Source organism: Festucalex cinctus, chromosome 5, assembly GCF_051991245.1.
Source record: "Festucalex cinctus isolate MCC-2025b chromosome 5, RoL_Fcin_1.0, whole genome shotgun sequence".
Taxonomy (NCBI): Eukaryota; Metazoa; Chordata; class Actinopteri; order Syngnathiformes; family Syngnathidae; genus Festucalex; species Festucalex cinctus.
In genome coordinates, this window is record NC_135415.1 from 9964280 (window position 1) to 9981617 (window position 17338).

At 40.6% G+C, this 17338-nt stretch overlaps 1 protein-coding gene across 2 annotated transcripts in view; it reads left to right on the forward strand.

Annotated features, from left to right (window-relative positions):
* Positions 1-3016: 3016 nt before the first annotated feature.
* LOC144018630 (bromodomain-containing protein 3-like) overlaps positions 3017-17338 on the forward strand; it is a 32264-nt gene continuing 17942 nt past the window's right edge. For both annotated transcript variants that reach the window (XM_077521003.1, XM_077521004.1), the window contains exons 1-6: positions 3017-3171; positions 10740-11011; positions 12857-12968; positions 13059-13196; positions 15184-15337; positions 15552-15727. In XM_077521003.1, the coding sequence (XP_077377129.1) occupies positions 10920-11011; positions 12857-12968; positions 13059-13196; positions 15184-15337; positions 15552-15727 (672 nt within the window). In that variant the 5' untranslated portion in view covers positions 3017-3171; positions 10740-10919. The remainder of the gene's footprint in view (positions 3172-10739; positions 11012-12856; positions 12969-13058; positions 13197-15183; positions 15338-15551; positions 15728-17338) is intronic.

The window sequence follows — 17338 nt, forward strand, 5'->3', positions numbered from 1 at the left end:
ATGCTTTTTTAAAAAACGAAAACTAACAAACTACATTTTATGTTTTCAAAACTAATTAAAACTAATTATAATTACAGCAAAATTGTCCTTCGGTTTAGTCTTTGGTAATTAATGTAATGTTTGAGCCTTTGGGAATGATTCTAAATTTGATTTTTAAGTAGATTTATTTTGATATTGACCAGAATAAGGACGTTTCTTTAATGGCTTTATTTAAAGGCCCAGGCTGCCGGTTTGACTCTGGAAAAGGCACGTTTTAAATACAGGATTTAAACAAACAAACTACTTCTCAATTTACAGATCAGCGGTTGTCTTCATTTCTGGTGGTGATTTTGTCCTAAACCCCCACCCCCCCCAGCCTGTATTTTGCCATTTTGTGTTTGTTTTGTAAACAGCGGGACGTTTCTGTGGAAAGACAGTGTTTACACCGCTCCAGCCAATCGCAGAGCGGGGGGTGGCGTGTCGCAAACGGAGCCGGGCGAACGTGTCGGCTGCGTGACGTCACTCCCGCGGCAATTTGAAAGCACGCACGGATTTTTTTTTCACTCACTCATTCACACATGTAAGCTTCTGTGAGTGAGTGAGTGAGTGAGTGAGTGAGTGAGTGAGTGAGTGAGTGAGTGAGTGAAAAAAAACTAATAATCCGTGCGTGCTTTCAAATTGCCGCGGGAGTGACGTCATGCAGCCAGCAAATTCACCCAGCCCCGTTTGCGACACGCCACCCCCCGCTCTGCGATTGGCTGGAGCGGTGTAAACACTGTCTTTCCACAGAAACGTCCCGCTATTTACAAAACAAACAAAAAATGCCAAAATACAGGCTGGGGGAGTGGGGGGTTTAGGACAAAATCACCACCAGAAATGAAGACAAGTCCTGATCTGTAAATTGAGAAGTAGTTTGTTTAAAACCTGTATTTAAAAAGTGCCTTTTCCAGAGTTAAACCGGCAGACTGGCCCTTTAACACATTGAAATCAAAAGCCAAACATGGCAAACAATAATCATCATCACAGATAATACACAACAATCTCACAATAACAGTAAAGGAAAAAGGGGGGGGGGGGGGGAGGGAAAAAAGCCAGGGGTCTTAAACTAAGAAATATTCAAAATGCCAAAATGAGAACACAAAATCAAGGTATTGACAGCCTTCTTATTTTTGGAAACTGTTTTTGCACATGAGCTTTGGTTCCGTTTCGGTTTGCGACGTGTGGGCAGCGTCCCAATACTCACTCCGAAGTCGGAAGTCACACCTCTTCTGTGGCATATATTTTCTTTTTTTTTCTTCTTTTTTTTTTTTGTGAAACACTCACTCATACAAACAAACGTGGTCTCCCAGGCGGGGAAGCGAACCCACGCCAACCGGCACCAAAGGCAAGTGACGGTTCAACTCCTCCACCCAGAGCCCCTTACGTGGCTTATACCCCATAAGGACGTTTGAAAGTGTAACGTAATAGCAGCCAATAGAAGAGCACCTTCAGATGACGTCGCTCCCATGGTGCTTTTTTTTTTTTTTTTTTTTTTTTTTAACTCATTCACTGCCTTTGACAAGTGTACTTGTCAATTGTATATTTTAGAGCGGGGATAAATGGGGGCTAATCTGACTATGCTCCACAGTAAATGTCAAACTTGGAAACAACTTTACTGATGCCCAACCACCGGTAGATGACATCATTGCCCCATTTTATAGGAAATAAACACAGTTTCAGAGTCCATGGGAGAAATGGCTGTATTTTGGCAAACCTACATTTTTCTACTGTCGATTATAAAAGAACGGGACGGGACAAAAAGTAGGGAGTCTATTCTGTCATTTGGTAGATTCGGTTTATATATAATTATTGAACGTAATATCACATGGGTATTGCAAATTTTGAAATTTTCTAAAATGGCTGGCAGTGAATGAGTTTTAATATCGAGCGCAAGTAATACACAAAAAAATTACAACTAATAACTAAAACTAAGCATTTATTAAATATATAAAAACTAAGAGAACCACCATGACAACTAATTAAAACTAACACAATTTAAAAAACTAAATTCATAACGAAATAAAAACTAACTAAAATGAAAAATTCCCAAACTATGATATCCCTGGACCCATTTCAATGTTCTCTTCCAATTCTTCACTTGAGTACAACTCAAAATATGAATTTCATGAATTCGCCTCAAAATATCTAAGGATAAATTGTTCAGCAATAACTATTACGTGGACAAAACTGTTGGTGGTCCTCTGTTAATGAAAGCTAAAAAGCCACAATGATCATTAAAATAACTCGAAACTTACATAAGTAATCGTCAGTAAATTATACGGAGCCCCGAAGGTGACATGGTAGAAAAAACAACAACAACTTTGCCTTCCCTCACAAAACATCTTTGCGTTCCCAAAGATTGCGTGCCCTCGCAAAAAACTTTGCGTTCGCAGATGTTTTGCGAGGGAACGCAAAGGTTTTTTTTTCTACCATGTCACCTTATTAAGCAATCAAAATTGGAGTATTTGTTTGCACAAACATTTGAGGCAATCACAAGATTTGTGTAAGTCAAGTGTCAATAATGAGACTTGACCTCACTACAGAGGTTTAGTTTGTACACGCGTGTCACGTGACACAAACTTGTCACGTGTTTGGTTGTCCATCATTTCCCACGGTTCATGTATTCCAGCTTGCTTGATTTTGTGTCGAAATGCTAAGCGAGATATTTTACGCGATGTCGAATGGCGTCTCAGAAAAGGATCGCACGGACGATTGTGAAGTCTGCAGTTTGTGAAATGCTTTATTTAAAGATTTTTGATAAGTCAAAGACGGGAGCCGTCGCCAGCCGACGTTGTAACGCAGCGCATTGCACGCTGGGAAATGTTGTTCGCCCGCCCGGTATGCCAAAACGGGCGTCCGGCCAATCACAGCATCGCGGCGTTCGCTTCAACCAATCGCAGCAATCCACAAATTTCCCTTCGTCGTCCAATAGCAAATGCCAATAGCTGTGGCGAGCGCTAAGCCAATCGCGATGCTTCGGCTACGCGGCCAGCCAATCGCGGCACAACAACAGCAATGACGCGGCTAGTCACTACGGCTGCGCGGAGAAGAGACAGCTGATAACTCATCTATTATGCTACTTGGCTAAATCCAAATCATCTCGCAAAGTGAACGGAGGCCGCCGTTGGACTCGCCGGAGGACCAAAGGCCAAAGTAAACACGCCCGCGCGCACCGTGACATCCGGCACGGCGGCCGCTTATGCTCGGCTCGCCCGAAAAGTGTCGCTGCGTTACGGATGGGGCTGCCCGGCCGCTCGGCGCCCTCAGACAAAGCTCGGCTAACATGCTAACGCGCTAATTAGCCCCGCTAGCGGCCGACGCGAGCGAGTGGAAATGTTTGCGTTTGGCTTCCACGGCCGACTCGATGCGCGCGCCTCCTTCCGTCCACCGGCGCCCGCCGCACGACTCGGAAAGAGCGCGAGCGACGTGACGAACGTCGGGGCTTTTCTCTTGTTTAGCTAGTTCGCGTTAGCCTCTCTTGTGCGTCGGCTTGCCCGCCATCTTTTTCCAGCCAGCGAGAAAATGTGCGAGCCCGTCCGCGAGCGCCTTTCATCGTGGAGCCACGTTAGCGCTGACGCCGGCCGACAAAAAAATAAAAAAGGGGCTTCCCGTGCGGGTAAAGGCGCCCGCCGGCGCCATGCTTGTTGCGGGGAGTCGCCGAGGAGTCGGCGGCCGTTAGCTTGTGCGTTAGCCGCCGTCAGCATCTGCAAGCCGCCAAGCCAGGCCAGTTCACTTTTGCTTTGGCTTTTTTTTTTTTTCCTTGCTCGCATGCTGCCGTTCACTCGTTGCACTTTTGGAAATCTTGCAAAAGGTTGTGAAAGGCGTTTTGTATTTTCTTCGTCCAGTACGATTTAAAAAAAAAAAAAAATGCAATAGTAGCATGTTTACGTCTACCGATGTGCCGTTAAAAGACTTGGCGAGCTCAATGAAAGTTTGAAATGCTGTCGAGCATATTTGCTTATTGCTGCCACACCAGAAAAAAAAAAGAAAAAGTTTAGTAGCGTCACTATTAATTTCACGTTTTAACATGGCAAGTTTCACATGTGAACCTGGTCAAATTTCAATGTGCTAAATGATCGAAATTTAATGGGAAAAACGTGAGACATTTGAATTGTGCGTGAGACAAAACGAAGTTGTTTTTTTTAAATCTTTAATCTTTTTAAAACATTTGACCTTTTATGTTTTTGTTTGTTGACGAGCAGTGTAACTGCTGATTTGTGAGAGACAAAAAATTGAGCGGAGTGAAAAAAAAAAAAAAAAAGAGTGCTTCATCTGTCAAGTCAAGCTTTCAACCCTGAAATTAGACTGTATGCTGTCCTTTTTCATCTAGAACGGCTTCAAACATTAAAGTGTATGTAGTAGGAATGGGGATAAATGTTTTTGTTGTGATAGCATGTTTTATGTAATGTTTGTTTTGTTGTGTTTCTGTAGAGCGCTTTGTGATAGAAAGCGCTATATAAATAAAGATGTCTTGCTGATAATCAACTCATCTTTTCTGAACGTTCAACTGTGAAGTTGAACATCTTATGGTGTGACTTTTTTTTTTTTCTTCTTGTGTGGCAACAATGTGTTTTGCGTATTAAGTCAAGATATTGCTTTGACTAGCAATGCGACAAGAGTTCCCAAAAATGAAAAAAAAAAAAAAAAAAAAGTCTTTGTCAAAATGGTTGGAACAGCTGTGGACTACAAAAACTTTTTGAGAAATGTTTTGGTGTAATATCACCTCCAGAAAATTTGGTTGGGGAAAAAAACCCCGAAACAACAAAATGCCTTCAGTTTGGACTGAAATAGTCTAACTTGATGAATTCTCACCGGATCGCCTCGACTTTTTTGTTCCGTTTTCCAAGTCGACGTGTTGACATGAATGTGACGTTTCAAACGGTGATACTAAAACTAAAGTGGTCCTAAAAGGCACAAATTGAAGATTGACAAAAACCGTCAAATAGCTTGCTACGCTTTTCTTTTTCTGTGTGTGTGTGAATATATTGTTGTGGAGGACTTTAAATGGCGTTTGAAGTGCGCGTTCCGCAAAGATGGCGGCCACTTGTCACGTTGCGCTTTTGTTTGACAATCTTGTGAATACAAGTTTTCACCCAACTTAAGCGCTATCGAGGACTTTTTTTTTTTTTTTTTTTTTTTTTTTTTTTGGGGGGGGGGGGGGGGGGGGGCGAGTACCGATACCAGCAGCCTCTTTGAAATTCTCCAAAATTTCCTTTCCTGTCCTATTCAAGCGAGATGACCCGGGGTACTTGGCGGACAGGAATTTGATTACTCCTGGCTAACCTGTACCTACAGATATTAGCCACATTCTTTGATGGCTGCAATATTTAAAGCAGCAGGGCACCAATATAGTTGACAGACTACGTAAAGATGCTTGAGTTTCACACTCAAGACTTGAAACATAATGTTATCAAACCAAAGCAGCCATTTCAAGGGATTACATCATGGTATTTTCTATAGGCATCTTTTTTTTTTTTTTTTTTTTTTTTTTTTTTTTTTTTTTTTTTTAAATGAAGTATTAGGTGTTGTGCTGGTTAGTTTTCTAACGCGGAAGTGAAACGCCCGGTTCAAGTCAGCCAGACCCCGCCTCTCCCCGTGTTCCCCCGGCGAGCCGACTGCAGTCTGCTTGTTGGAGCTCTGCGTTGGAGCACTCCTCTGAATGCAAGCCATCAATTCATCAATAAACATTTGAACAAAACCGCACCTTGCTGCATGAAATCGTTGAGGGGGGGGGTTGCTGAGCTGGTCTTGAACCAGGGACTTGCCGTTTACACAGCAAGCACACTAACCTCTATACTGTTCGTTCAGTTAGGTTCAACAGTGCAAAACTTTGACTTGTAGTTTAGACAAGTGATCCAGAACGGATTTTAAGACATTGCACTTTGCTATTGCAAAAGTGAAGGATAATTGATTGCTTTCAATTAATTTGGACAGACTGTTTACTAGGGTTGTCACGAGAATCGATACGTTGGTGCCAAGTCGATGCCAAGATTCTGAAAATGTGACGGTATTGCCTTTTCTACAATACCCGAAGTATCGTTGGTACAGAGGCGGCAGATCTGGCCGCGTCTTTTGCGTTGTTTTGGGGGTCCAACTTAGCGAAGCTTGGCCCGCCCCACACTACTGTCAAGACTAGCACGTAGCAATCAACCAGTGTGGTGGTTTTTCTCCATGACAGACGATCAAAACATTTTCAGCAAGGATTCTAAGAGGGGGAAAGAAGGCTTTTGCTCACCTGACATCTGTCATGTCAAAGCCGTTTTGAATGAACGTAAAGGAGGCACAGCTGCAGCAGCTAATGTTGCCAGGCTAACGGCGCTAAGCTAACAAGGTAGCAACAACAAATCTAAAGCCATTAACGCCAAAGTTATGGCATTCATAGCGCTAGACAAGCAGCCGTTTTTTTGTAGCTGACCCGTTTTTTTGCAATAGCACATTTGGAGCCACGTTGCATCCTCCCAAGTGGCCACAGATTGATTGACAAGAACGGACTAACACTACACGCAAGTCTCACCGCAGTTCGGGGTGGGGGTTTTCAAGAATGCGTATCGTTATTTTATTTTTAACTTTAAAATTTTCAGAAAAATCTCAACTATGTCAAGTGCAGTCAAAGCATTAATACTGTCGCGTTTGTGAAATGATCAAGCCAAGCAGTGAACTATTTGATGCAAGTTACTGTCGGCTGTAACCAAGCCACAACACAACACGCTAATGTGTGCAGCTTATTAATTTATTTCATTCATTCATTCATTCATTCATTCATTCATTTATTTATTTATTTATTTATTTATTTTTTAAGTCTGTGCTGCCTTCACGGCCAGTCCAGACCACGGGAAACAACACAACCACACGCACCCACAAGGGTTGCTGCAATACCAGTTTAGTCTGTTTACTTGATTTCAATTTTTCAAGGTTGACAAATATCAATGCATATAATTTACCAAACGTTCACCTACCTGATCCTCATGCACTTTTACACTTAGGGTTGAATAAATGCATTCCTATTGCATAATGCATACATACATACATGAATGTTTTGTTCTTCCAGATAAACCAGTTGTAGTTCTGTATTAATTTAAAAATTAACTTTTTATCTTGTGTAATTATGTTAGCCATTTCATATAGAAAATAAATATACATTTGAAAGAAACACATTTGTTTGCTGTGATAATCAGAGCTACTTAAAACATCAGTTTTTCCATTCCTGGATGCACAAATTGCAGATTATATGAAGGCGAATTAATCGGTTATCGGTATCGACTAGTGATGCACGATATGAAAAATTTCAACCGATACTGATAACCGATAATTTCCTGCTTTGTATGGTCGATACCGATAACGGGTACATTTTTTTTAATATATATATATTTAATATAACCTTCATATAATCTGCAATTTGTTGATCCAGGATTGGAAAAACTGATGTTTTAGTAGCTTGGATTATGACAAATGTGTATTTTCTATATGAAATGGCTAACAGATAATTACACAAAATAAGTTTTTAAATTAATACAGAACTACAACTGGTTTATCTGGAAAAACAAAACATTCATGTATGTATGCATTATGCAATAGGAATGCATTTGTTCAACCCTAAGTGCAATAGTGCATGAGGATGAGGTTGGTGAACGTTTGGTAAAATTATATGCATTGACATTTGTCAACCTTAATTAAAAAAATTGAAATCAAGTAAATAGACAAAATTGGTATTGCAGCAACACTTGTGGGTGGTTATGTTGTTTCCCGTGGTTCCGCGAGGGAAACACAGACTGGAAAATAATAAATAAATAAATAAATAAGCAAGCTGCTTACATTCGCGTGTTGTGGCTTGGTTACAGCAGACAGTAACTGGCATTACAGTCTTCCCTCGCTATAACGCGGTTCACTTTTCACGGTCTCGCTGTATCGCGGATTTTTTTTCAAGTGCAATTTTGCATATTTTTTTGACTGTAATATATCCATTTTATAAAAATTTATGAAGTTTTGAACATTATCAATGTTTGAACAAGAGAGAAATGGGAGAACATGTAAATGCCTCAATGAGAAAAGTGTATAAATTGTGCGGTCGGGGATTTTTGAGCCTTAAAACATTTATAAGATTTGTAAAACATAAAGCTAACTACTTCGCGGATTTCATTTTTTGCGGGTATTTTTTCGAACCTAACCCCAGCGGAAAACGAGGGAACACTGTAAATAGTTAGTTCACTGCTTGGCTTGGCTTTAAAAGTTAAACATACAATAACATGATACGCATCCTTGAAAACCCCCACCCCGAACTGCGGTGAGACTTACTGTAGTGTTAGTCCATTCTAGTCAGTCAAGCTGTGGCCACTTCGGAGGATGCAACGTGGCTCCAAATGTGCTATTAACTTAACGGGTCAGCTACAAAAAAAAAAAAAAAAAAAAAAAAATGGCTGCTTGTTTAGAGCTATGAAAGCCATAACTTTGACGTTTATGGCTTTAGATTTGTTTTTTCTGCCTTGCTGTCTTCTTAACTTAGCGCCGTTAGCCTAGCAACATTAGCTGCTACAGCTGTGCCTCATTCAAGTTCGTTCAAAACGTCTCTGCTCCACTTTCTCTCCTCTGTGCTTGCCAAAAGTCGTCTGGATGGTAATTGTCATTCCGCCTTTAGATTTGTTGCTGCTGCCTTGTTAGCTTAGCGCCGTTAGCCTAACAACATTTGCTCCTGCCTCTGTGCCTCCTTCAAGTTCGTTCAAAACGGCTCTGCCATGATGAAGGATTTTCAGGTGAGCAAAAGCCTTCTTTCCCCCTCTTAGAATCCTTGCTGAAAATGTTTTGATCTTCTGCCATGGATAAAAACCACCACACTGGTGAGGAGGACATGTTGATTGCCACGTGCTAGTCTAGACAGCAGTGTGGGGCGGACCAAGCTTCGGTCAAGCCTTTATTTATTTTTTATTTTTTTGAGATGCCGGTCTACAAGAGCGAGAGGCGTGATAGATGATGTAATCTGCGCGACATGGTCTATACAAGATATAGGCAGCGCGACATGGTGTATTGTAGGGTCCTCACGTTGCAAACAGTGTACAGACTTTAATAGATCCATCGGACCTATGTATCGGCTAAAATATACATATCTGGCCGATGAAAAACGACGTCATATTTTCCCATATCGGCCGATATTGTATCGGTCCGATAAATATCGTGCATCCCTAGTATCGACCATACAAAGCAGGAAATTATCGGTTATCGGCACAGTATTGTATTTTGTTTACTCTATTGTTTAATACTTTAATGCACAGTATTTTATTTTAATGCTTTAAAGCCACATGCCAATTGTTCTGTTTAAGCACACAGTATCATTGTTTGTTCACTTTTAATAAAGGAGTGTATGTTGAAGTACATGGGATTTATTATTTATTTTAAATTTTTACCGTGGTATCGACATGACATCGAGAATCGCGGAATTTCATTGGTATCGCCATCGAATACTAAATTTCTGGTATCGTGACATCCCTACTGTTTACTGATGATGGCTACTTTTGTCACTATCCCATGGAGGTGTCAGAGAAAGTGGACGTGCGTTTAGTCTGCAGAGGCTGTGCGAGGGGGTGTTTGCACTTTATGATGTCACAAAGTGTCAACAGCCGGTTTTCTCAGGTGTTTGGTGAGGAGTTAGCATTGTGACACGGCTAAAAGCTCTAAAAAGTTATTTTTTTTTCATGTTGCTGTCCCTTTAATAGAAATTACTAATCATAGTTTTTGTCACAAGTTGGATAGTCAAGAAATTTCCATTCAAAGCAAATGGACATCAAATCATAAACACCTGGGCTGGGCAGTAAATTAAATGACTTGAATTCATTTACCCTAACCCTTAAAATAAATGTTTGTTGCTTTTATTACTTTGGTTCTAATCGGAATGAGTGGGGGGGCGGGGTCTTTCATCATATTATGTATTCGGGTTGCACGATATTGGGGAAAAAAAACATGCAATATTGTTGCCGAGTATAGCTATCGATGTAACTGCATTAACATGTAATTAAAGAATTGACATTTGTATTAGCTAATGAAAGAATAACATTTTTCATGCGGCAAAATAAGCAAACTCAATGTATTCTTAGTTAATGAATTGTAATGACCTCTCAATAATGTTCACCTATTGGATGGCGGTGCACATTTTTACATTTTACGTGTGACTGGTCACATTCAGATAAAAGCATAAAATTCCATGTAAAACATATTGCACGTCTCCACGAAATGCGTATTGCACGGGTCAATATCGCAATATCGATATATTGTGCAGCTCTAATTTGTATCTGTTTCTGTTTTGCAGCAATTAGCATTACAATTTAGCGAAGTTTCATCATTATTCACAAACCTGTTGGGAAAATAGCTTTTTGCAACATGGCCCTGATTGATCTCTTATACTCTGCTGGCCGTGTTTTTATTTAAATAACTACCATTTCTTTAAGTGACCCTTTCAGGTCAGAGGCTGCATCAAAGCCTTCTGTACGCTCTAGCATTAAAAAACAAAACAAAACAAAAAGCTTATAAATCCGTTTTAAATCCGTTGAGTGAATATCTTGACTTGGTAACGACGGTATTGTGGCCTTTTAGATGATTAGCCGTTATTTTTGACATCTTTTGAGTGTGTGAAATCGCGAGGACTGGACATTTTGAAGTTAAACGAGGTCTTGAAATGACAAACTAGTTGTCATGGCTTGTGACTAACGCGCGTTCACCTTTGTGTGTTTTGCCAGCTCGTACGATGGGAGTTTGTCTCCTGGAGGGAAACGTTCAGCTGAAGGAGCGCTGCAACTGACCAAAAAAAAAAAAAAACCTTCCACGCTTGCACCCCCGAGGGGCCTTTTCCCAATTTCCCACCCCAGCGGTCAGACGCTGCATCCCCACGCCGCGCCAGCGCGCGGCCGCCGTCCAACATGTCGGACGCCCCCGAGGCTGCCCCCCCCAGCCCCCCCGCCCTCACCAACCCGCCGCCGCCAGAGGTCACCAACCCCACCAAGCCCGGCAGGTAAGCAAGCCTGCAGGAAAGTGTTGATATTATCTGCCATTTTTCAAATTTATTCACAGTTTTCGTCCAATTTCAATAACACTTGTTAGTTTTGATCAAAGTTAGTCAACCTCATCCCAATTTTTATTTAGTGATCTTTTAGTCGACTATAAGTCGATCATTTTAGTCCAAGAAAACGAAATTTTATTCGTCTAATTTTAGTCAACAGAAACGGTCAACAATTTAGTCTAGTTTTCGTCATTTTTCACCCTTTTATATTTTTGTTGTCAGCAGATAATGTTGAACATTTCCATCTCATCTAAAACTACTTCACATCAAATTTTCTGTCTTTTTGATTTAGAACAGCTACACACACAATTACAGCTACAAGCTAGTAAATCTTGTTAAGCTCGCATCAGTTAGTGGTCAGATTAACATGTTTGAACGTTAGCCTATAGCTGTTGCATGAAAGTTACGTTGCACGCGCTAGCTGCAGACTTGAAAGTTGGAGTGTGACGATATATCGATATTGCGAAAAATCGTGATACTTTGTCTCCCGATAGATTATCGATACGCCTACGAAAGTATGGTGATATTTGTCGTTATTATACAGCCACTATTAACAGCTTCACTGTTGACTTATGATGAGCAATGACTTGGCGGGCCACTAGGGGGAGTGCCTCATAAGAGTGGCGGGGAAATGGATGCAAGTCTTCAGCCGAAGATGACTCATCAGCGCACTTTGACTTGTGGAAGACATTTATCTCTGACTCAGTTTTGCATCGGTTTCTATAAAAAATGTATATTATATCTTAAATTTGAACATTTTAAAACATTTTATGTTTTAACTTTTTGAAGCACACAATTTCTGAGGATTATTATTGATTTCATTGGATTTAATATTTAAGTTATTTACTTTTGCAATGTTTCACAAAAAAATTGTAAAATGTCTGAAGTCCTCTTGTTTGTTTATTAAATTTAAAACAGCATAAATGATGCTGTTTGTACTAAGTACTGTCTCAAATGTTGGATACTAGGGGTGTGAATTGCCTAGTACCTGACGATTCGATTCGTATCACGATTCACAGGTCACGATTCGATTCGATACCGATTAATCCCGATACGAATTTATAAGTCGATTGTTGCGATTTTTTTTCATTCAAATTTAGAAAATACTAATCAGTAAGCTTGTAGAGTGTAAGATTTATATGAAAATGTATTATTTATTTATCTGAAATTTCAGTCTTATAGAGGTTGTAATCTGTTTCATGTTTGAACAGCATTAAAATAAAATATTAAGGCTTAATGTTCCGTTCATATAACATTCTTCCATGCTCAAGGTGTGAAGTCAGTCAGTCTAACCTGAAGTCAGACGTTTTGTTGAATATTTTTCCATTAAAAATGGAAGTTTAAAAATCGATACACACACACACACACACAAAAAAAAGAAGAAAAAAAAGGCAATGATGATAAGACATTGAATCGGTAAGACTACCGAATGAACAATTCTGAGCTCTTAAAAAAAAAAAAAAAAAAAATTTTTTTTTATCGATTCGAGAATCGCGCGATGTAGTATCGCGATATATCGCCGAATCGATTTTTTTTTAACACCCCTATTGGATACAATAAATGTATTGGATGGTATGGCGAGAAACATCTCTTGGGAGGAGCAATATGGCCACCTCAAAGGTTTTGATCTATCGGCTGTAGTCATATCTATAGAGATCAGTGATTTCCAGATGATGAAACTGTAGCCAATACAGCGCTCCTGCTTGGCATAATCACCGATTGGCGTGCTTTGTGATGGAAGTGAAGTCATGTGATGGTTTTTTTTGTGTGTGTGCGTGTGTGTGTTCGCGCGAGCAGGAAGACGAACCAGCTGCAGTACATGCAGAACGTGGTGGTGAAGACGCTGTGGAAGCATCAGTTTGCGTGGCCTTTCTACCAGCCCGTGGACGCCATCAAGTTGTGCCTGGCGGTGAGTGGCCAGCTTGTACGCGCACCTGCACGCGGCAGCGAGGGGGGAGGAGCAAGGCTGAGCCACATGTTATGCTGTGTGTGCGCGCAGGACTACCACAAGGTGATCAAGAACCCGATGGACATGGGCACCATCAAGAAGCGTCTGGAGAACAATTACTACTGGAGCGCCAGCGAGGCCATGCAGGACTTCAACACCATGTTTACCAACTGCTACATCTACAACAAGGTGAAGGCGCAAAACCATCATGACCATGATGACGATGATGATGATGATGATGTTGGCCCCTCCCTCGTGCCACCCTCAGTCCTTATAGCTTTTTTTTTTTTTTTTTTTTGTCAATTTGTTTTTCAAAAGTACGCAATGCAATTCAACACCGCAACAAACAGAACATCGTCATACATTTGGCTCCATTTCAGTTATTTCAGCAACAAATCGCAATTTCATTAAAAAGATCAAAATAAAACCCTTTGTCCTTATATTTCGATACTCATGATGTCATTAGGAGTGTGACGATGTATCGGTGATACTTTGTCTCTTGATAGATTATTTATACGCCTACGCAAGCATGGCAGTATTTGTAGTTAATATATAGCCACTATAACTTCTCCATTGTTCATGACTTATTGAGCAATGACTTGGTGGGCCACTAGGGGGATCGCCTCATTAGAGTGGCGGGGAAATGGACGCAAGTCTGCAAGCAAACAAGACTCATCAGCGCACTTTGACTTGTGGAAGACATTTATCTGCCCAGCAACTGACTCACTTTTACATGTTTCGATAAAAAATGTGTATTATATCTTCAATTTTAACATTTTGTTTCGAATTTTTGAAGCACACAATTTCTGAGCAATATTAATATTGATTTCATTGGATGTAATATTTAAGTCATTTTATTCATTTACGTTTGCAATGTTCTACAAAAAACTGTCAGTTTATAAAATGAAACAAATGACTGTAACTGATGGACATGTTGCATGACAACAGTGTTTAAGACAAAGTTGTGGCAGAAAGTGGTCTCTGTTAAGAAGACATTTGTATTTGTTTAAAAAAATATATCCACTAAAGTACTCACTGTGAAGAAGACACCAGTTTGAATATTGTGTACGAAAAACCTTTTTTTCTCTCATTGAAATACCAGTTTATGTCTTGAGTAATTTTATCGTCGACTACCGTGGATTTATGACCTGACCAATATAATATCGATAATCGTAGTATCGTCATATCGTGAGATAATCGTTATTGCGATATCGCATATCGTATCATATAGTGAGCTACCCAATACTTGAAATATCAACTTTATAATATAACTTGAAAGGACAATGACAAAATAAGAACAATATGAAAGTGAAATAAGAATAGCATAAAATAAAATAACAGCAACTAAGAACAAATACTGTTCCTGTGCGTTTTGGCCTCTCGGGGGCAGTGTGGGGCCGTGCATCCATGGTGTACACACTTAAAAGTGAGTACAGAAGAAAGTTGCGTTTGAATTCTATAAAAAGAACTTTTTTTTTCTTTTTTTTTTCCCCACACATTGGGAATAATTTGTGCCTTTGCGTTGTCATGTCATCCCACAACATTTGTGTGTGGACGTTCGTTATTTGAAGGAAAAACATTCCCCGAAGTCGATGCTAACTTCTGGTTAGCATTTGCTAACTTTCCGTTAGAGCTAGGCTAGCGATGTTTTAAAAACAAGGCGTGTTTTTTATTTAAATATACAGTGGATGTCATTCTTAATGTTGTGTATTTAGTGTTACAGTTAACTTCACCTGCGGTGTCATTAAACAGCTTAATGGACGCTTGGGGACAACAGAATAACGTACTCTACACACTTGCTAGTTGCTAATGCTACGAAGGCAAAATGGTGCATTCAGGGTACTTTCACAGCGTCAGAAACTTCGGATGTCTTTGATAACATTTTAAGGGGAAAATTATTGTCCGTTTGGCCCAATTGGCCGATTGTTTTGGCCGATGTTTGAAGGCTAATAATCGTCCGATTATAATCGGTGGCCGATTGGTCGGGCCCTGGTCTGTCTTTTCTTGGTTTTCCCAGTGTCATATTTATCAAGTTGAAATGTGATTGATCTCTTTGCCATATTTGTACAAGTTGCAACACTACACTTGAGTTGAATTGGCACTTTTTTTTAGCCTTTTTTTAATGCTTGTGCGTTTTTGTTTTTTTTTGTTTTTTTTTGTGTGTGTGTGCGTGCAGCCGACAGACGACATAGTGCTGATGGCGCAGGCGCTGGAGAAGATCTTCCTGCAGAAGGTGGCTCAGATGCCTCAGGAGGAAGTAGCCCTGCTGCCGCCTGCCCCCAAAGGCAAGAACAAGAACAAACCACTTCCGGCTGCCGCCGCCACCACAGGTGAGTGAGGACGTCCTTGGACGAGAGCTCGTCGCCACACGACACCAGCCAACTGCCTGCCTGCAACTCTTGTCCACAGTCTCCTCCAAAAGTCTAACTTGGACGCGTCGACAAAATTATTCTATCAAACTTGAGCTTCCTACTGTACTTGAAGTACAGTAAAAGAGTAAGAGTATTAGACTGCTAATGTATATTTTGTGTGTGTCTGTGTCAGTGAGTCAGCAGGCGGAGTCTTCGGCGTCGCCCCCCTCATCCTACCCCTCCCCCTCCCAGACGGCCGTCATCTCCACCACGCCCACAAGTGTACAAGCCACGCCTCCCGTGCCCACGCCGCCTCCACAGCCACAGCCGCCGGCCGCCATGATGCCGTCTGCGCAGCCCGTCGTCAAGGTAAGCTGGAGTGTGTGCTCGCTGGATTTTTTTGGCACACCAAGCGTCAATCAAATTGCTGGTGAGCAGTTAGCACCGCTAGCTTGCGATAGGATGCGAGTGTTTGTGTGTCGTGTGTTTTGAGTGTCGCTCGGAGCGACTGTGAATCGCGTTGAGGCGCATGATTTGACGCCGCAACTCCACATGATGAACGACATTGCTGTTATTTCCCGCTGGCTCGTTTGCAGGAAAGCTGCATCACTAAAAGTCGAGGAATGCAATGTTGTACAAAAACACAATTACAAACTCATTCAGTATAACCAAATTCACCAAACAGGAAAAACGAGTACGTGAGCACATTAGTAGTCAAATATAGCTCAGTTTGATCAAATCTGCTTCGAATTGCAAGCAATAGAGCTTTTTTGCAACATGGATCTGGTTGTTCTCTTATACTCTGCTGCTACCCGCTGGGTGTATTTGTCATTGCTACCATTTTTTTCCACCTATACTCTCCAGTTGAGAGGCTGCATCAAAGCCTTCTGTATGCTGGAGCATTTTTAAAAAAAAACCGTATAAATACGTCTTTGGGACAAATAATACATTTAAAATTGAAAGTGTTTACAGTATTCCTTTATTTATCACGGGTGTTACGTTCCAAAATCTACCCGCAATAATGGAAATCCACATTAATTAAAAAAAAAAAATCCATTAATTATATACATTTTTTCATTTATTATTATTAGGTTTTTTTTGTATGATTTTTACTTTATATAATGAATGAAAAATCATTTATAATGTTCTTTTTTCATTCACATTCATTTTCCCCATTAAAAGTATGTTTGTTTGTTTTTTTATTACATTATACAGCACAGTATATATTTTATCATTTGGTTTTTCATTTTGGTATGATTTTTAGTTTATTATGAATGATTTTTCATTCATCATTTATGTTTTTTCCATTTAGTCATTTTTTCCATTAAAAGTGTTTTTAATGTACTTGTCATACAGCAGAGTACATATTTTGTATCTCCGGAATGCAATGTCGTGGAGCGATGGGACAGACCCTGTCGGAAAGGTCTTGTCGAGACTAGGGCTGGGACAATGACGTCGACGCAATACCTGCACGTCGATGCGTCACTTTTGGCGCCATCGCGCTATGTCTGGGCCACCAAATATACGTTACCTTGCAGACAAAACACAGGGAGCAAAAAAAAAAAAAAAAAACACAGAACGTACAATGCACGTATATTGTGCACAATTACAGTGCAGCAATGGAGGGCAACGAGCGTTGTGGTTTGCGGATACCCGGAAGACATGACAAGCAAGCTACGTGTACCGGCAGGGGCCGGGTCAAAAATGGAGAAAGTGTGGAGTGTTTTTTTTTTTTTTTTTTTTTTAATTGTCGAAATGTGAAGCAAGCTAGCAATGACACAATACAATGATGTGTCTATTGTTTCTAATAGATAGATGACGCGGAAGCTGAAAAGCGGAATTGCCTCCTTTTTTTCTTCCGTTGTGCGCAGCGCGACGGGATACAGTTATTGAATCAAAAAATAGCAGCGACCGCAGCATCGAGTAGCAGCGAGTCCAGGGAGAAGAAACGACCGGAGTATGGGAGTACTTTACACCTAA